The sequence below is a fragment of the Oncorhynchus nerka genome, linkage group LG24, assembly GCF_034236695.1.
Source record: "Oncorhynchus nerka isolate Pitt River linkage group LG24, Oner_Uvic_2.0, whole genome shotgun sequence".
Classification (NCBI taxonomy): Eukaryota; Metazoa; Chordata; class Actinopteri; order Salmoniformes; family Salmonidae; genus Oncorhynchus; species Oncorhynchus nerka.
The window spans coordinates 15,669,217-15,690,053 of record NC_088419.1 but is presented as its reverse complement, the minus strand read 5'-3'; the positions used below and the strand labels follow the sequence as shown (position 1 = coordinate 15,690,053).

Below are 20,837 nucleotides of genomic sequence, written 5' to 3'. Positions count from 1 at the left end.
AAACTTCCATTTGGAAGACCCATTTTCAACCAAGCTTTAACTTCCTGACTTGATGTCTTGAGATGTTGCTTCAATATATCAAAACATTTCCAGCCTCATGATGCCATCTATTTTGTGAAGTGTACCAGTCCCTCCTGAAGCAAAGCACCACCACAACATGATAATGCCACCCCCGTGTTTCACGGTTGGGATGGTGTTCTTCAGCTTGCAAGCCTCCCTCTTTTTCCTCCAAACATAACAATGGTAATTATGGCCAAACAGTTATTTTTGTTTCATCAGACCAGAGGCCATTGCTCCAAAAAGTACAATCTTTGTCCCCATTGCAAACCTTTTTTATGGCGGTTTTGGAGCAGTGGCTGTGCGGCCTTTCATGTTATGTCGATATAGGACTTGTTTTACTGTGGATATAGATACTTTTGTACCTGTTTCCTCCAGCATCTTCACAAGGTCATTTGCTGTTGTTCTGGGATTGATTTGCACTCTTCGCATCAAAGTACGTTCATCTCTAGAAGACAGAACATGTCTCCTTCCTGAGCTGCGTGGTCACATGATGTTTATACTTACATACTATTGTTTGCACAGATGAATGTGGTTCCTTCAGGCGTTTGGAAAATGCTCCCAAGGATGAACCAGACTGGTGGAGGTCTACAATTTTTTTCTGAGGTCTTGGTTGATTTCTTTTGATTTTCCCATGATGTCAAGCAAAGAGGCATTGAGTTTGAAGGTAGGCCTCGAAATTCACCCACAGGTACACCTCCAATTGACTCAAATGATGTCAATCAGAAGCTTCTAAAGCCATGAAATCATGTTCTGGAATTTTCCAAGCTGTTTAAAGGCACAGTTAACTTAGTGGATGTAAACTTCTGACCCCACTGGAATTGTGATATAGTGAATTATAAGTTAAATAATCTATCTGTAACAATTGTTGGAAAAATGACGTGTCATGCACAAAGTAGTTTGTTAACAAGAAATTTGTGGAGTGGTTGAAAAACAAGTTTTAATGACTCCAACCTAAGTGTATGTAGACTTCTGACTTCAACTGTATGTAAATAAGGTATTTCGTTTTTTATAAATTAGCAAACATGTCTAAAAACCTGTTTTCGCTTTGTCATTATGGGGTATTGTTTGTAGATTGAAGATTTTTAAGATTGATTTTAGAATAAGGCTGTGAAGTATCAAAGTGGAAAAAGGGAAGGGGTCTGAATACTTTCCGAATGCACTATATATGCCAAGTTGCTCTCTCAGAATATCATAATGGACCTGCAACTTTGACTTTCTCCACTTCCGCTCTGCCTTCCTGCAACTTCTCTTTAATTGATTCGTTTCCTCACGCATCCAAGAGCCTCTCCGTTTGGCTGTGGCCCTTTTCATCTTTACTGGAGCTATGGCATCAACAGTTGCCTTTAAATTGCAATAGAAACTATCAACTAAATCACAAGAGGAAGGCAGAATAGGTGGTGGAGTACTGGTCTGACACTCAATAAAATCTGTAGCAACTTCAGAGGTAAGATAGCGTTTCTTAATAATGTGTTCAGTATTACCCTGTTGCTATGGGCAACAGGGAAGTAAAAAATACACAGTCCCCCGTTGCCTGGATGAGACTCCAACTTCCTGCTGACCGTGTGTTCTACACTAGACTAAACTCCTACTTCCTGCTGACCGTGTGTTCTACACTAGACTAAACTCCTACTTCCTGCTGACTGTGTGTTCTACACTAGACTAAACTCCTACTTCCTGCTGACTGTGTGTTCTACACTAGACTAAACTCCTACTTCCTGCTGACCGTGTGTTCTACACTAGACTAAACTCCTACTTCCTGCTGACCGTGTGTTCTACACTAGACTAAACTCCTACTTCCTGCTGACCGTGTGTTCTACACTAGACTAAACTCCTACTTCCTGCTGACCGTGTGTTCTACACTAGACTAAACTCCTGCTGACTGTGTGTTCTACACTAGACTAAACTCCTACTTCCTGCTGACCGTGTGTTCTACACTAGACTAAACTCCTACTTCCTGCTGACCGTGTGTTCTACACTAGACTAAACTCCTACTTCCTGCTGACCGTGTGTTCTACACTAGACTAAACTCCTACTTTCCTGCTGACCGTGTGTTCTACACTAGACTAAACTCCTACTTCCTGCTGACCGTGTGTTCTACACTAGACTAAACTCCTACTTCCTGCTGACCGTGTGTTCTACACTAGACTAAACTCCTATTTCCTGCTGACCGTGTGTTCTACACTAGACTAAACTCCAACTTCCCGCTGACCGTGTATTCTACACTAGAATAAACTCCTACTTCTTGCTGACGTGCGTTCTAGACTAGACTCCTACTTCCTGCTGACCATGCGTTCTACACTAGACGTCACTAGACTCCTACTTCCTGCTGACTGTGTGTTCTACACTAGACTACACTAAACTCCTACTTCTTGCTGACTATGCGTTCTACACTAGACTACACTAAACTCCTGCTGACCGTGCGTTCGACACAAGACTAAACTTCTACTTCCTGCTGACTGTGTGTTCTACACTAAACTAAACTTCTACTTCCTGCTGACTGTATGTTCTACACTAGACTAAACTTCTACTTCCTTCTGACCGTATGTTCTACACTAGACTAAACTTCTACTTCCTGCTGACCGAGCGTTCTACACTACACTAAACTTGATGCAACATTTCCAAAACTGTGAACTGTGCAATAGTAGCTCCAACTATAGTCACCTGATCTAGTCTGTTCTACACTAGACTAAACTCCTTCTCCCTGCTGACAGTAGGTTCTACAATAGACTCAACTCCTCCTTCCTGCTGACTGTGCATTCTACACTAGACTAAACTCAATGCAACATTTCCACAACTGTGAACTGTGCAATAATAGCTCCAACTATAGTCACCTGATCTACTACCCACGCAGGTGACTTGTGTGAAGTGTACTTCACTCTGTGTTTACAAAAGGTTGATTAACTGGTCTGGGGGTGTGAAGTAGTGTTATGACTCATGAGAAACCTTTTGGCATTTTTAAATACTGTGATTAATTGGCACAGTGTGTGAACTGCTTGTATTAAGCGTTGAAAGAAAGACCTACAAATGGCTTTGTCAGTTGGATAAAGGACTACACATGGGCTGTGTCAGTGGATGAAGGACTACAAATGGCTGTGTCAGTGGATAAAGGACTACAAATGGCTGTGTCAGTGGATAAAGGACTACAAATGGCTCTGTCAGTGGACAAAGGACTACACATAGGCTGTGTCAGTGGATAAAGGACTACAAATGGCTTTGTCAGTTGGATAAAGGACTACACATGGGCTGTGTCAGTGGATGAAGGACTACAAATGGCTGTGTCAGTGGATAAAGGACTACACATGGCTTTGTCAGTGGATAAAGGACTACACATGGGCTGTGACAGTGGATAAAGGACTACAAATGGCTGTGTCAGTGGATGAAGGACTACACATGGGCTGTGTCAGTGGATAAAGGACTACAAATGACTGTGTCAGTGGATAAAGGACTACAAATGACTGTGTCAGTGGATAAAGGATCTGCTTTTGTGTCACACGACGGTGTCGTTTCTAACAGCTCCATAGAAAAATGATCTTTCCAGTTTGGTGTTCCTTTATATAGTATGCACTGTAAGGATAGAAACATAACAGATAGCTTCCTGGAGAACCGTCAGTAGGATTCTCTTAGACTCACTCACTCACTCACTCACTCACTCACTCACTCACTCACTCACTCACTCACTCACTCACTCACTACCCAGCGACACACCCACCCAAAGAACATAGAGCTCTGTCTGTGGATAGGAAGGGCCCCAAAACCTTGTCCACAGGCTATTTTGCACAATCTGGGGAGGACTATCTGGTGCGTGAGACTAGGAGGCCCATGCATACAAATATATGACCTTCGACAGAGAGACAAGCAGGCAGACAACAGACAGAGACACGAGGACAGACAGGCTGTGCTGTATGTACTCACATGCCTCCCTCCACCAGGACAGACTGGACCAGGCTGCAGCCTCCGGCAAGCTGCAGGTTAACCGAGCTTTCGGTCAGAACCACCCTCTTCCCCCGCAGACTTGACCTCTCAAACAGGGTGACAGAGGGCAGCGAGAACTCCTATGGGGAGAGAGTGAATAGGAGAGGGAGGGGATATATAGAGAGAGGAAGAGTGAATAGGAGAGGGAGGGGATATATAGAGAGAGGAAGAGAGAATAGGAGAGTGAGGCGATATATAGAGAGAGGGAGGGGGAGAGAGGAAGACAAGGATGGAGAGAGGGAGGGAGAGAGAGGAAGACAGGGATGGAGACAGGGAGGGAGAGAGAATAGGAGAGGGAGGGGGAGAGAAAGAGAAGGATGGAGAGAGGGATGGGGAGAGACGGAGTGGGAAAGAGAGAGAGAGGTTATTTATACACCTGACAATGGTATGAGAACACCAACTCTTACCATTACTGGTGACCGTTTTATTGTTTGAATGACTAAACATGTTCATACATTTAAATAGTGACCTTCTTTGTTTGATACCGACCGTCAAGCTACTTAAACGTCTCCTGAGACCACATATACAGTCGTGGCCAAAAGTTTTGAGAATGCCACAAATATTCATTTCCACAAAGTTTGCTGCTTCAGTGTCTTTAGATATTTTTGTCAGATGTTACTATGGAATACTGAAGTATAATTACAAGCATTTCATAAGTGTCAAAGGCTTTTTATTGACAATTACATGAAGTTGATGCAAAGAGTCAATATTTGCAGTGTTGACCCTTATTTTTTAAGACCTCTGCAATCTGCCCTGGCATGCTGTCAATTAACTTCTGGGCCACATCCTGACTGATGGCAGCCCATTCTTGCATAATCAATGTTTGGAGTTTGTCAGAATTTGTATGTTTTTGTTTGTCCACCCACCTCTTGAGGATTGACCACAAGTTCTCAATGGGATTAAGGTTGGGGGAGTTTCCTGGCCATGGACTCAAAATATCAATGTTTTGTTCCCTGAGCCACTTAGTTATCACTTTTGTCTTATGGCAAGGTGCTCCATCATGCTGGAAAAGGCATTGTTCATCACCAAACTGTTCCTGGATGGTTGGGAGAAGTTGCTCTCGGAGGCTGTGTTGGTACCATTCTTTATTCATGGCTGTGTTCTTAGGCAAAATTGTGAGTGAGCCCACTCCCTTGGCTGAGAAGCAACCCCACACATGAATGGTCTCAGGATGCTTTACTGTTGGCATGACACAGGACTGATGGTAGCGCTCACCTTGTATTCTCCGGACAAGCTTTTTTCCGGATGCCCCAAACAATCGGAAAGGGGATTCATCAGAGAAAATGACTTTACCCCAGTCCTCAGCAGTCCAATCCCTGTACCTTTTGCAGAATATCAGACTGTCCCTGATGTTTTTCCTGGAGCGAAGTGGCTTCTTTGCTGCCCTTCTTGACACCAGGCCATCCTCAAAAAGTATTCGCCTCACTGTGTGTGCAGATGCACTCACACCTGCCTGCTGCCATTCCTGAGCAAGCTCTGTACTGGTGGTGCCCCGATCCCGCAGTTGAATAAACTTTAGGAGATGGTCCTGGTGCTTGCTGGACTTTCTTGGGCGCCCTGAAGCCGTCATCACAACCGCTCTCCTTGAAGCTCTTGATGATCCGATAAATGGTTGATTTAGGTGCAATTTTACTGGCAGCAATATCCTTGCCTGTGAAACCATTTTTGTGCAAAGCAATGATGACGGCACGTGTTTCCTTGCAGGTAACCATGGTTGACAGAGGGAGAACAATGATGCCAAGCACCACCCTCCTTTTGAAGCTTTCAGTCTGTTATTCGAGCTCAATCAGCATGACATAGTGATCTCCAGCCTTGTCCTCGTCAACACTCACACCTGTGTTAACGAGAGAATTAATCCTTTTGTGGCAGGGCTGAAATGCAGTGGAAATGTTTTGGGATTTAGTTCATTTGCATGGCAAAGAGGGACTTTGCAATGAATTGCAATTCATCTGATCACTCTTCTTAACATTCTGGAGTATATACAAATGGCCATCATACAAACTGAGGCAGCAGACTTTGTGAAAATTAATATTTGTGTCATTCTCAAAACTTTTGGCCACGACTGTACTGTATATAGATTGCCACTATTCCTATTGTAACCCTTTATACCAAACACCTGTCCAAAAACAATTATTTAATTGGAAGAAGTCACGTGATTATGTGGATCCAATGTATTGGATGAAATAGGTTTTTATTTGTGCCATAGAAGGTTGACATAGACCAGGGATGGGCAACTTTGATGTGTTGTGAGCAAAACATCTTAGTGGCTCACCTCTTGTCAGCAGAAAGAAGTTGTTTATGTTTTAGAGTTCATTTTTTGCAATTCTACACATTTTGCCATGCGGGAGGAGAGAAATGTTTGCAGTTTTTAATATGATATCTAAGTAACACTGACAACAAAAAAAATCAATGGGGGACCCCCGGGAGGTAATTTGACCAAGGTAACAAGTTTAGATACATTTGATTTGAAATCGATTTGATTTGATTTGATTTAGATAGCTGGCCACTAAACAAATTTAGCACCTGGCAAGGTGACTGGAAACATGACCGAATACAAACAGTGTAACTATTCCCTCCGCAAGGCAATCAAACAAGCTAAGCGTCAGTATAGAGACAAAGTAGAATCTCAATTCAACGGTTCAGACACAAGAGGTATGTGGCAGGGTCTACAGTCAATCACGGATTACAGCCACTATAAACAATGCTACCTAATATAATGTTCCCTACATTATTCATCTCATATGTATACGTATATACTGTACTCTATATCATCTACTGCATCCTTATGTAATACATGTATCACTAGCCACTTTAACTAGGCCACTTTGTTTACATACTCATCTCATATGTATATACTGCACTCAATACCATCTACTGTATCTTGCCTATGCTGCTCTGTACCATCACTCATTCATATATCTTTATGTACATATTCTTTATCCCCTTACATCTGTGTCTATAAGGTAGTAGTTTTGGAATTGTTAGCTAGATTACTTGTTGGTTATTACTGCATTGTCGGAACTAGAAGCACAAGCATTTCGCTACACTCGCACTAACATCTGCTAACCATGTGTATGTGACAAATAAAATTTGATTTGAAAAAATGTTAGCAGGCATGGGCTAATTGACTAACTATCAATGACTGACATAACCAGAGTAAATCTGCGGATGCACAACCACATTTCAAAATTGCACTTTGGGTAGTCTACTATTCGCAACATCAGAAAACGTAATCTTCCAATGCATTAACCTCCAGCAGACAGATGTGAGTTGTAGGAACAGTGTGGGAATGTTTGGGATGTCTATGCCCATCCCTGACTTAGACATGTCTATGCCCATCCCTGACATAGACATCCCTGTGCATCTCAAATGGCATCCTATTCCCTATATAGTGCACTACTATATATCCTATGGCCCTGATCAAAAGTAGTGCACTGTGTAGGGAATAGGGTGCCATTTACAACACAGAAAGAGAGCTAATAGACAGAGTACTCACAAAGCCAGTAGTCTGCAGGGACAGGACAGAGGAGTTGGGCTCCACGCACCCCATGGCCCTCAGATAAGGGTAGTCCCCCTCCTCTAACACATACATCCTCTCAGTGAAGCCCTGGCCCTCAAACGCCAGCCAGCTGGAACATATAGACACGCACAGACATGGCGATTATCATTATTTTTCTTCACCATTTTAACCGCGAAATGTATAAAAGTATAGGCATCATTATAAAACTGTAGATATAAATGACTGTTGCCAACAGTAACTTTGTCTTGCAAATGATGTAGCTAATGGTACGGGAAAGATACTGTACGTGTTACAATCTGCAGATTACGTTGGATGACTAACAAGTACGACACTCACCTGCCAGCCAGCACCTTGCAGGAGCCCAGGGAAAAGCCGTGTGGCAGGGCAGAAACACTGTCCTCCACGACGTGGACAGAACCCTGGAACCCCGGCTCCGAGAACAACTGCATCTGAGACACATAACGGATACACTGTCAGATTCTGTCAAATATGGGGCTGTCATGGAGTGGTTTACAAAATCTAGGACAAAGAAATGTAGGTTGGTCCTGTTGCATTTGGTTGACATACCTTAAACTTGGAGGAATTTCCCAGATTATCCTAGAAGAGACCACAAATGAGGGCATTATTGAGAGAACTGAGGAAATAATTCAACAATTCTTGGATCAGTGTATTGGTCATTGATGACTTTGTTATCATCATTGGATGCATCCCAAATTGGCACCCTCTTCCCTATATAGTGCACTATCAAGTCTCTTTAGATCATCATTATCCCATACTGTATGGCTCATGTCATTCCCCCGACCTTGCCCCCTTTCCAAACGGATGGAACTGATTACAGAATATTTCAATTATTGAATATTTTATCATGTTAATCATTTATTGTTGCAACATTAATACTACATTATATGATTAGTTTATCATTATAATAATTTGTCATTTAATATTGTGTTGATCTTACCAGAATGACGGGCATGACGGATGCGATCTTGGAGCTGAGGGCCCCCCAGTCTTCTGGGCTTCCGTAGAGGCCTTTCTCCAACACATACGCCTTTCCAGAGAACCCTGCCTCCTCAAAAGCCACCCATCTAGGAGGGACACATGAGGACCGTATTCAGTACTGTTTCTTATTGCTCAAGTTCAGGTAGTGCCTTGATGTTTCTGTCCGAGGGCCAACATTTTGCGTGAACAGTTGGCAGTTTGCAAAATAACAATAACATTTCAAACAGAAGTGTCAAAGACTGCAACTCGCAGTTGTGTCCACACTTGACTAAACTCAGGTTAAGGTTGAAGAAATTTGAGTAACTTTCCAGAATTCCCAGGTTTTCCAGAAATCCCGGTTGGAGATTTCCCGGAATCAGGGTTGAGTAAGCAGGAAATCCTCTGTGGGAATTTAGGGAAAGATACTGTAATTTGGCAACCCTAAACGCACATCATAAGAGAAAGGGAAATTAAACTGCGCTGCACATTATAATGAGTTTTACAGTATTTTTTGTGCTCCTATGTTGGATGACGCCAAAGACAAAATCTATAACAACGAATAGATAGACGGAATCAAAGTAATTAAAACCAAGGTTAATATTAAACGTTGACATTTCAGATCAAACATGTAGATAAGATACAGATAGTGGTTAATTAGCTCTTACGCTCCTACTCAATATTGTCTTTGATTAGTGTGTATCTGATGACTGTGCCTGTGTGTGTGTGTGTGTGTATCACACAGCATAGAAAAGACCACAGCAGAAGCTGACGAGAAAGAGAAAGATAGGGGAGAGAGAGAGAATGATATGAGAGATGGGGAGAGAGATAGGAGGAGAGAGAAAGGGAAAGAGGGAGAGAGAGATACGGGAGAGAGAGTCTGCTGGGTTGAGTAACAGAGTTTAGTCAGCAGGACAAGGGAGAAGGACGATGGGGGAGAGGGACGACGGGGCGAGGCTATGTAGTACACTATAATAAGTGTTCACAACACTGTAACAGAACCAGAGACGTTCCTCCAAAAGCAAGTGGAAGTGCTCTGCTGCACATAGTGTACTCCACCCTGTTCCCAACTGACAGAGAGACCCAGGAAATGAGGCGTGGACTGAACTGAACGTCTCGGAGGAATTTTGGTCCCGTCTGAACGTGCCAGCCGGGGAGAGGCAGCCAGCCTACAGTCATCCCTACAACTGTTCATTAGGTTCCAAAAACGAAGTGAAACGTGTATGAACAACCTGATCTTGAAATGCTTGTTTTTGTATTCCGTTTTTAAATGTTTTGGTACGGTGTGCCCTAATGAACAAGACCCTTATCCGGAGAGAAGGAACATAAGATAACATACTGTACATGAATGAACACGCGTTAGACCCAAAGTGAGAAACAATTAGCTAGCACAGACACATTAGTAACAACGATTAGAGGGCTGCACATGCTGTAGGATAGTATGTGTCAAGGTTCACTTATAAGTTAAACATCTGAGACTCTGAGATATGATATTGCCACGAGCAGCACACCAGATGTTGCAGATGAGTGCGATGCCAGAAGATGCACTCACAGAGTAGCGCAGGGTGTCTGTGCATGTTTCAATAGCTCCAACATGCAGGACTAAAACAGAAGTTTAAACAGGGGCTTCAACGCTCTTAGTTGTAGCGGAAATCGGCCCAATATTGCTGTTTACTTGGTGCATCGCTGAAACTCTCAAGGTAGACTCAGCGAGGGGGGGTTGAATGCAAATGGACGTCTACACATAGTGGGTTTATTTCTGCAACAACTTCTTCGCTGTTTGGCCCCGTAGCTAACACGATGGAGCAGCGTGAAGCACACACATGCACATGTTTAGATCGATGGAGGCTGGTGGGAGGAGCTATAAGAAGACAGGCTCATTATAATTTACTGGAATTAAATGAATGTAGTCCAACATGTGGTTTCCATATGTTTAATGTGTTTGATAATGAAACTTACAAGACACCTGACCTGAGCTACTACAGATCACTGGAGTATTTAAATCAGGACAGTAAATGAGTGGTTAACAGTATGTAGACGTCTCATTACATTCACACTGAATAGCAGAGCACAGCCCGGAATTTCTGTAATCGACTAACTGGTCATTTTCATATAAAACACACAAGACTGGGCAAGGTAGATTTAAAGCCACAATCTGTAGCATTTCCTGTGGTTCAATGGTCATTTCAATTAATTATCCATGGTTCTATAGGTCTGTATGAATTTGAAAGTGGTTACATTTCCCCAGTCCCATCCCCAAGCTTACCAACCAAAGTGACAGGGTCAGGCTGTTGAAATGGCAGATTGTAACTTTAACTGTGCACATCAGAGGTAGAAACAGAGAAAGAAAGAGATCTTAGACTTACACTCCGCCCATAACGTCAACCGACTGCGTTTTCAGCCCATAGCCGGTGTCCTCTATATTGATGATAGGCTCTAAGATGTCGATGTTGGCACCCAGCTCGCCAAAGTCTCTCTCACTGAACATCTTGAGGTGTGGTGACATGAAATCCTGTCATGGGGAAATGAAACAAAGAACATCCTTGGTCCTGCCCATAGAAGTAGAACTACTAGAATGTACAAAACCCTCAGTTCACAGCAATTTGACTGGTACACTCATAGGTACACCCAATATGACCTCTGGTCCATCAATCACAGAACATTGACCTGAATGGGGAAAGTCTGTTTTAGTACTGCATAACTAATTGTATGGTCATGGCATACCATAACAAACAATATCCTATCATGACTTCCCTTTACATCATTGGCATGGCATACCAAACAACATCAAACATCAGAGCTCCCCTGCATGCTTTTGTTCCAACTCTAATATAGCATACCTGACTCTATTGATTAGCTGAATCAGGTGTGTTTGTGTAGGGCTACAATACACTCTTAGAAGAAAAAGGTGCCCGGCTGTCCCCATATGAGAATCCTTTGAAGAACTCTTTTTGGTTCCAGGTAGAACCATTTTGGTTCCTGGTAGAACCCTTTTGGGTTCCATGAAGAACCCTTTCCACAGAGGGTTCTACATGGAACCCAAAAGGGTTCTACCTGAAACCAAAAAGTGTTCTACCTAGAACTAAAATGGGTTCTCCTACGGGGACAGCCGAAGAACCCCTTTGGAAAGACTGTAGAGCACAAAATAAGAGTGTAGAGCAAAACCTCTCCAAGAGGAGAGTTGATGCTCATTTATAGCAGGGGTTCATCCATACTGTAATTCATAATTTCATACCAAATCGTACAACATTCAGTTCTTGGTCATAGCATGATACCTACAGCCAGTACAGGTCGTATAGATAGCAGCTGATCAGTCATTCCTCCCCAGTCCCTCCAGTCCAGGTACTCGCCTTCCTCCAGGACATGCTGGTGACCCTCAAACCCTAGTTGGTCATACCCCACCCAGCTGGGACAGTAAATAAAAGGGAATTAGACAATAGCTACATTGTAAGCACTGTATAGTATATTACTTCATATGTACAGTGGGGCAAAAAAGTATTTAGTCAGCCACCAATTGTGCAAGTTCTCCCACTTAAAAAGATGAGAGGCCTGTAATTTATTATAGGTACACTTCAACTATGACAGACAAAATGAGAAAAAAAATCCAGAAAATCACATTGTAGGATTTTTAATGAATTTATTTGCAAATTATGGTGGAAAATAAGAATTTGGTCACCTACAAACAAGCAAGATTTCTGGCTCTCGCAGACCTGTAACTTCTTCTTTAAGAAGCTCCTCTATGTGGGAGAACTTGCACAATTGGTGGCTGACTAAATACTTTTTTACCCCACTGTATGTTGCATCACTGACAGTACCATTTTGTAACTCTCTATCACAACACCTTGATTGTGTATTGTGTTTCTTAATAACCAGTAATAAAGTATTCTCCCACATAAATACATATGAATGTTTTGAGAGCTATATGAACTTACAGTCCTCTGAGGATCTTCACAGAACCCACTGACTTCAGTCTGTTTGACTCCAGGTTTGATGCCTCTTCATCTCCTTCATCTCCAAAACAGAACACTTCCCCATCGATCTCCAGACAGGATCCCTCAAAGCCAGGCCGCTCATACACCACAGCCTGAGGAGACAAAGGTCAAATGTAGGAGGGAGTGGTTCAAAGGGTGTTTGACCCCTGATTGACCCCAAGACCTGACCGTAATGATTTGTGATTGGTTGTTTTTCAATGTGTTTCCATAGTCAGACCAACAATAGGTTAGTTGACAACATGCTAAAATAGTATGTGAAATTATAAAAAAGGTTTTAAATGATTTAAACATTTGATTGAGCCTGTCTGGGGTGCCAGAAGGGTTTATCCTTTTGGGACTATTGTATTGGCTCAATTGTACCAGGAAAACTCAATCAAACGAAGCTAAAGTATTTGAATGAACACAAATACTATTTGAACCCGGGACAACTTGAGGACGAACGTGAAACAGAATGTAATGGTAAAGTAATGACGTACCTTGACTTCATTAGGATTCTCCACCTTGAAGGCACCCTGTAACAAACAGAGATACTCAATCACAACAGCACTATAGTCCACTAATTAGAAAAGCACACAACATCGAGGTGGGAGTCAGCAGTATGCAAATTCTGCCATTTACGTACATAGCATTACGAACTGCGACGCTGATGGAGACAGATAGGAGATATAGTGAGAGATTGCACTGCCCAGAGCCTGGACAAGCCTCATTCAGATTGAATGAGTGCATTCTGTCTCTGCGTCTCAGTCATTTCAGTCATTTGGTACAACAGTGAACTTAATAACCTTCATGTAGAGTGGTATAGGACATAGAAAGACGAGGCAAAATGTCATTAGAACACTTGACAATTGCTCACTAGTCACTATCCAATTTTGAATGCTTGTTGGCCAACAGCTCACTCACTAGTCAGTCATGACTATTTGCACATTAATCTTATCACATGTCCATAAAATACATGGGTTAAACTACATATCCATGAAGATACATGTTCATAAAGATATATACTGTAGCTTTAGACACATTTCCACAATTCAATAAAAGCTAAAATGTGGCTAAACGAGAAGATTATTCCAAAAATAAAGATATACTTTTATAGATTAGTTCATCCTTTGCATGTACTGTTCTTCTGCCTTGGAAATGATTTGCTAGTCATTGGCACCTGTTTTTTTTCAAAAGGTAATTAAACATTGAAAACAGAAAAAAAGGTCAAACAAAGGTTAGGAGAAAGAATAAAACAAAGGTTAGGAGAAAGAATAAAACAAAGGTTAGGAGAAAGAATAAAACAAAGGTTAGGAGAAAGAATAAAACAAAGGTTAGGAGAAAGAATAAAACAAAGGTTAGGAGAAAGAATAAAACAAAGGTTAGGAGAAAGAAAGAATAAAACAAAGGTTAGGAGAAAGAATAAAACAAAGGTTAGGAGAAAGAATAAAACAAAGGTTAGGAGAAAGAATAAAACAAAGGTTAGGAGAAAGAATAAAACAAAGGTTAGGAGAAAGAATAAAACAAAGGTTAGGAGAAAGAATAAAACAAAGGTTAGGAGAAAGAATAAAACAAAGGTTAGGAGAAAGAATAAAACAAAGGTTAGGAGAAAGAATAAAACAAAGGTTAGGAGAAAGAATAAAACAAAGGTTAGGAGAAAGAATAAAACAAAGGTTAGGAGAAAGAATAAAACAAAGGTTAGGAGAAAGAATAAAACAAAGGTTAGGAGAAAGAATAAAACAAAGGTTAGGAGAAAGAATAAAACAAAGGTTAGGAGAAAGAATAAAACAAAGGTTAGGAGAAAGAATAAAACAAAGGTTAGGAGAAAGAATAAAACAAAGGTTAGGAGAAAGAATAAAACAAAGGTTAGGAGAAAGAATAAAACAAAGGTTAGGAGAAAGAATAAAACAAAAAGATCAATTGTAAATGAACACAAGTCTTGTTTGTTGTTCATCGTCCTTCTTGCTTCCATTGTATTTTATGGACATGTAGTTTAATCCATGTATTTAATGTGCAGTACATATGTAGGATATTAATTTGAGCCAGTTTGTTACAGCAGGAAATCCTGCAGTAAAAGGATACAGAATGTGGATTATAATTCATGGCCGTTTGTTGTAGGGGTTGATACCTTTTTTCGTTAAAGAAAATCAAATTACAAACCTTTTGAAACATTGAATACACTACAAGTTTGCATTTCCTACTGCATTCTCAGCAATAAAAGAGTAATCAAATTAAGATCCTACATCTGTTATTGCGAGATACTGTAGCACCCACCATTTTGAGGGGTCTGAGGGATCCGATGAAGGGTGTGTTGAACCCCCAGGCCTCGGGATAGGGGTACTCCCCTTTCTCCAACACCGCCAGGAGGCCCTGGAACCCTGGGTCACTGAACACCAACCACCTGTGTTGGGGAGGAACAGGAATCCCTAAACATTATGTACACACCAATGGATCTGTTCTTCCAAGCAGGGTACCTCCCATTCCAATTCAGTAGCGGGCTAATCCAGACTTGAGATCAGTGTTTACATCAATTTATTTGACCTTTATTTAACTAGGCAAGTCAGTTAAGAACAAATTCTTATTTTCAATGACAGCCTAGGAACAGTGGGTTAACTGCCTGTTCAGGGGCAGAATGACAGATTTGTACCTTGTCAGCTCCGTGGTTTGAACTTGCAACCTTCCGGTTACTAGTCCAACACTCTAACCACTAGGCTACCCCGCCGCGCCAAATCAATAAATGATTTACATGAATGTCCAAATTCTCTTAAATTTAAATCGGTCCACAGGTGAACTGAGATTAGATTCAAATAATGGGCAATTTTGAAATAATGGATTCAATTTCCATTCATCGCCTGAATTGATTCAACTGAAATGTTAAGTTATTGATGCCAGTTCATATTATGCCTGTGTATCACACATAAAACATCAGAGATAGATTTACAGATAAACTCTATTCTCCATCCAATGCTGTGCCAGCTTCTTTTACCCCCAGTTCTGTACAATGCTAGATTACCTTGAGTGAGGCTAAGGAAAGAAAGACTGTACAGTACTCAGATATTCCGTGTGTGAGTCAGAAAAAGAACCGCAGGGAGAGTTGCTAAGGAAACACAGGCCAAAGTATTCAGGGAATAACATTGGTGTTGAGTTGATTACTAGCCTGGTTCAACTAGACTGAACGCTGTGCTCACCATTCAGTCTGGTGGCATGATGTACTGTATCATTCGTCTAGAGGCTAGATGATCACTTCTTTGACAGCCACAAGTATTCAACTCTAATTTCAACTGCCTCCAGTAAGAATGTCCGGGATGGTCGGGCACAGAAAATAAATTATTCCTGAAAGGGGACTTTTCGATCTCACGTGCCTAAGTAAACCGTCTTTAGTCGCAGTTTGGCAACGAAGAGGGAAATGGTCTATTGTCTATTGTGGTGTATTTCAGCTAGAAGCCAGGGCACACAATGTTCTGAAACGTACCTCTCACGTGGGAAAAATAACCTTTGAAATCTTTGCCAGATTCTTTCTTTCCTTTTTTCTCTCTATACCTCTCTTTCTCTCTCTGCTTTTACCAGTTTCTTCCCTCACCCCCCCCTTTCTCTACCTCTATATGTCCCCCACCTTTACCAGTCTCCTACCCCACCTCTCTCTCTCTCTCTCCCTCCCCACTTTTACCTTTCTCTCTATAGCATGCAGGAGCAGGTTGCATATGGGACATTCTGGGGAGGGGGGGGGACAGTAATCATTATCTGTCAGTGCTTTCTCGCTCTCCTCAGCCTGCAAATCAATTGCATTAAAACATTATTTATCCCTGAGGGGCAATCACTTTGAGCATGTGAATCTGCAACAACAACACCATGACAGCATACCACATGCAAGCCACATTAAAACGAACGCCTCATTCAAAAACATCAACATGCCCATCATTATTTAATCCAGTATTTCCCAATCCTGGACTGAAAGGGGTGTACGTTTTGGTTTTTGCCTAGGCACTAACACACATGATTCAACTAATCAACTTACGCCTTTGATTAGAATCATGTGTTAGTGCTGGGACAAAAACAAAAATGTGTACCCCCCTTGGGTTCCCAGGACCAGGTTTGGGAAACACGGATTTAATAATTTCCTGACTCTTCTTCAATCCAAATTCTTTGAAATACAAAAAAAAAAAAAGCTTATCTGATCTGGCACTCTGAGCAGGCTTAGTTTTAAGAGTCAACAAATTTATATTTGAACTCAGGATCAGGTTCATTAGGGCACACCCCAGAAAGGAAAACAAAGATCAGCATTTCTTGTTGTCCCTCCCTGGTTCAATCAGTTTTATTACCATTAGAACCTAATGAACATGACCCAGGTTTGGTTCAGTAGCAGCCAGAAGCGATGAAATAATTAACGTAGAGAATTAGGATTGCCTGGTCGCTCAAGGCCCACGAAATGTCATTATCTCCAACTGAAACAGTAATTGAATTCTCTACAATAGCAAGAGTTGTATTGCACGGCAGTATGTAATGCTGATCTCCCACTGCCAACCCAGATCTCATTAGAAGAACCATGAGGAGAATGCCTTGTTGCTGAGGAGGTTTACAACAAGAGCCAAGCAGCATACTAAACAAACTAAAGAGGTACCATAGACATCTAGAGGTACCGTTCAGGAGGACTACACACACTGACAACCCACAGTGGATCAAAAAGGTACCATAGACATTTAGGACAGGGGTGGGCTAACTTTTTGTCTTGAGAGCCACATCAGGATTTCGAAAATCAACAGGGCCGTAGATTTATTTCTACCAATTTGTTTGTCAAAATCAATTTGGGGGCTAGGAAAAGGGCAGTTGTTTGAAAATATAAAGGTCCATTATAATTTCGACATACTTTTTAAATCTAGTTTCAGACGTTCAAGCGTGTCCTGGATTTTTTTTCTTCTTTCAAATAATAAATAAAAATAAATAAAAGATGTATGCCGGATGTTTCAGTAACTACATATCTGCACGCAAGAGTAATAAGGCAGCATACCAAATGACACCCTATTCCCTATTTAGTGCACTGCTTTAGACCAAAAACTGTCCGTCCCGTGGGCCATAGTTTGACCACCCCTGATTTATGAGGAGCAAAGATGCACTTACACAGAGTGGACTGATCCACTGAACCACTACACCATAGACATTTATATGTAGCATTTTAGGAAGAGCAAAGATGCACCTCCACCCAAGAGCAGGGTTTCCAAAAGCTCGGTCCTGAGGCCCCCACGTTGTGGTTTTTGCCCTAGCAATACACAGTTGATTCAAATAATCAAAGCTCGATGATGATTTGGTTATCTGTGTAGTGCTAGGGCAAAAACCACAACGGGCACCCAGGACGGGTCACAGGAAAGGGTTTGGAATACCCTGCCCTAGAGTGGACTGAAGAGGTACCATGTAAATACAACAACCATTAGATACACTTACACTCCAGAGTTGACTTTGATGGAAGCTGTGTTCTGTGGGATACCGAAGGAGCTGATCTCTACTGTGTCGTCATGGTACGGTGCTAACCTGCCGTGGCCCTCTGGCTCAGTGAACAAGTCAATATGGGGAATGCTGTAGTCCTACAGAGGGGAACACAAACCCAGGAACAGTCACCATACTGTGGAGGGAGAATTGTGATTGATTGCATTGTGGTAACACTTTATTTAAAACTGACAGATATAATGCTTTATATAAGCATTTATACCACAGCATTGTTGAATACTCATTTCTAATGACCTTTAAAGGGCATTCTAGAGTGTGCATTATGTTTCTCTTTATACAATGGGTGGGTCTAATCCTGGATACTGATTGGTTAAAACTGCATTCCAGAAGGTGTCTATTCCCCAAATTACCACCGGCAAAAGACGTTGAAATGCCTGTTTACTCTGTTCTAATCTCTCTGCGCAATCCACTGTCTCATCAGCCCAGCCAGGCAATTTATAAACTTGATCTCCGCTATAAAAAACATCTAGACATTATCTCCCATTTCAACAGCGGTGATTTGTATAAACCTTGCTGCCTGTCTCTCTGAAATTTGCAACATTGTTTCAATATTGAAATTGGGTCTCCAGCTGTCCCATAGTAATGAGCGTGTTGGGAGTCGGGATGAGACAGACAGGCAGGCAGGCAGCTTTTCTCAGCCAGTCAAAATCATGAATCAACTGGCATCATTTTTATGGACACATACAAAGTAATGTCAATAGAAAACAGGTCAAATTAAACACAGCTAGTTTGCTGTGTATTCAGCTGCAGTTTGAAGTGATTGTGATAGCTGTGTTTACATTTAGCAGACGCACTTATCGCAACTTACAAGTAGTGAGTGCATACATCTTCATTCCTACTGTTCCCCCTTTGGACCCGAACTCACACCTCTGGCGTCGCCTGTGCCATGCTCTACCTACTGAGCCACACGGCTAGTGTCCTGACGAGAGACCACATTTCCTACGCCAGGTGAAATTGTGCATCATTAGCTCATTGTTATGGATGTATCCAAATAAATGTCACCAGAACACAGCTTAAACAAATGCAGCTATTTTTCTGTTATTCTGGCTGCACTGTTTGACGTGACAGTAAGTTAGCCGTAGTTGGCTAGCTAGAAATAAGAAGATTGCAAGACTTAACAACTGGGTCAAGTCTCTGATCAGCTGATTTTGGTAGCAACCTTAGATTTGTGTCGGCAATATATCTCTTGGAAGAATGAAATAGTATGAATAAATGAATCAATCATTATTTGAATATGTTGGTGACCCGTTGTATAAAAGTGATAATGCCCTCGAAGCCGGTGTTTGGAGGATATATTGGCACGGTTTGCCGGCCGTCGATTTAATAACACTGGTGTGCCAATATATCCTCCAAACACGGGCTTTTCCAGCATTATCACTTAAGTAATGCACGGCAATAACCAACAGCTATGAGGTTCATTCTAACATGTTCTATGTTTGAGTTGCTTTTGAAATAAAATTTGAATTGAAAACATCATTGGCATTGTTGAATTCGATTTTCATAATAGCAAGCTAGGAGGACAAACATTGTGGTTAGCTAAGCTAAGTCTATTTGTTTGGTTACCAAAACAACTAATGTAGCTATCTAGCAAAGTTAAGCTTGCTAGGTACTTCAATGGATGTTTAACACATTTCTATAAGCAAATTAACACATTTCTAGCTGCAAATGGGTTATATTATAACCGTGGGATAAGCAGAATAATCAACTCAGGCCTTTTGTGGAAAATAATGCAACTCAGTCGACGGTCAGTGACAGTCTGCTGTGCGTTGTGGCACACCTTTCATATCGTGCATTATATTTAACAGAACGCAAAGCCCCTCGTCAGGGTTGCCAGGTCTAGCTACATTTCTAACCAATGACCTCGGAAAACCCGTCCACAAGGCCTGAAAACTAGCCGTGCAGCAAGAGAGGAGTTGCCACATTTATCCAATAAACCTTTTACCCATAACGTTATCAAGTGAATTAAGAAGGAATATAGAAGTAATTTATAAGGATGTAGGCTACGAAGCAAAATTTGGTTTCCATCAAAATATTACTTATTGCCAGTTTAAGTTTAGTTTAAGAATATGTCACAAGAGAAAATATAAATGGCCCGTATCAAACTTTCCAGATCATTTTCCATCAATGTATGTCGATTTAACTTGTTTTGACTGCTATGCGTTTATAATTGCAAATCAACTTTGCCATGTTTTGCTGAGCTAGATGTAGGTAGACTATATATTGCCCCTGATAGGCCAACATCTAATTTCAGGGAAAAGTCCACAATGAAGCTGACATTAAATCTGGAGAATGATACATTTGTGATAGGCTGTGACCACGATCACAATTGATGACTTCAAATGTAATTAACTGACATGGCCATTAATAATTTCATAATAACACAAGGCTACAACAACAGAGTTATAGGCTATTTATTAAATCTGTTTGCCAGCTCCAGGTAGGCTGCACAAGTGGCACAAATTGATTTGCAACGACTCCAGCGATATCGTAGGTTCAACATATTTATTGTATCAAATGGTAGGCTACAGTAGCCTAGAATGGCATAGAAATGAATAGCCTACTCGATGGCCAACAGATGCAGATGTACCCTATCATTCTCCACACGATTTCCCATAACAGAAGCCCACCAGGGAGTTCCATAACTTCCAATTCAAATGTACACCCACGCTGCGCTCCAGACCCTAGAACTGAGCATGAGTCAAATGCAGTGAAATATACTGTACATTTCTTTGAGAGAAATGCCATGGCGGCCGCAGTGCAATTAGAAGTAGCCCAAAAAACCTGCCACCCGCAACCAATATATTTTCACCAGCGACAACGTTTTCAAAGTAACCTAACTGGTG

At 41.5% G+C, this 20,837-nt stretch overlaps 1 protein-coding gene across 3 annotated transcripts in view; it reads right to left on the bottom strand.

The window, feature by feature from the left end:
* Nucleotides 1-20,837, bottom strand: part of LOC115107545 (beta/gamma crystallin domain-containing protein 1-like) — a 48,221-nt gene that overhangs the window by 7,429 nt on the left and 19,955 nt on the right. For 2 of the 3 annotated variants that reach the window (XM_029630945.2, XM_029630944.2), the window contains 11 exons: nt 17,932-18,071; nt 14,770-14,896; nt 12,996-13,031; nt 12,460-12,611; nt 11,807-11,933; nt 10,894-11,039; nt 8,511-8,637; nt 8,120-8,149; nt 7,889-8,001; nt 7,529-7,661; nt 3,973-4,112 (listed from right to left, as the gene is read on the bottom strand). In XM_029630945.2, coding sequence (XP_029486805.2) covers nt 3,973-4,112; nt 7,529-7,661; nt 7,889-8,001; nt 8,120-8,149; nt 8,511-8,637; nt 10,894-11,039; nt 11,807-11,933; nt 12,460-12,611; nt 12,996-13,031; nt 14,770-14,896; nt 17,932-18,071 — 1,271 coding nt within the window. The other variant, XM_065008649.1, reaches the window with a different exon arrangement.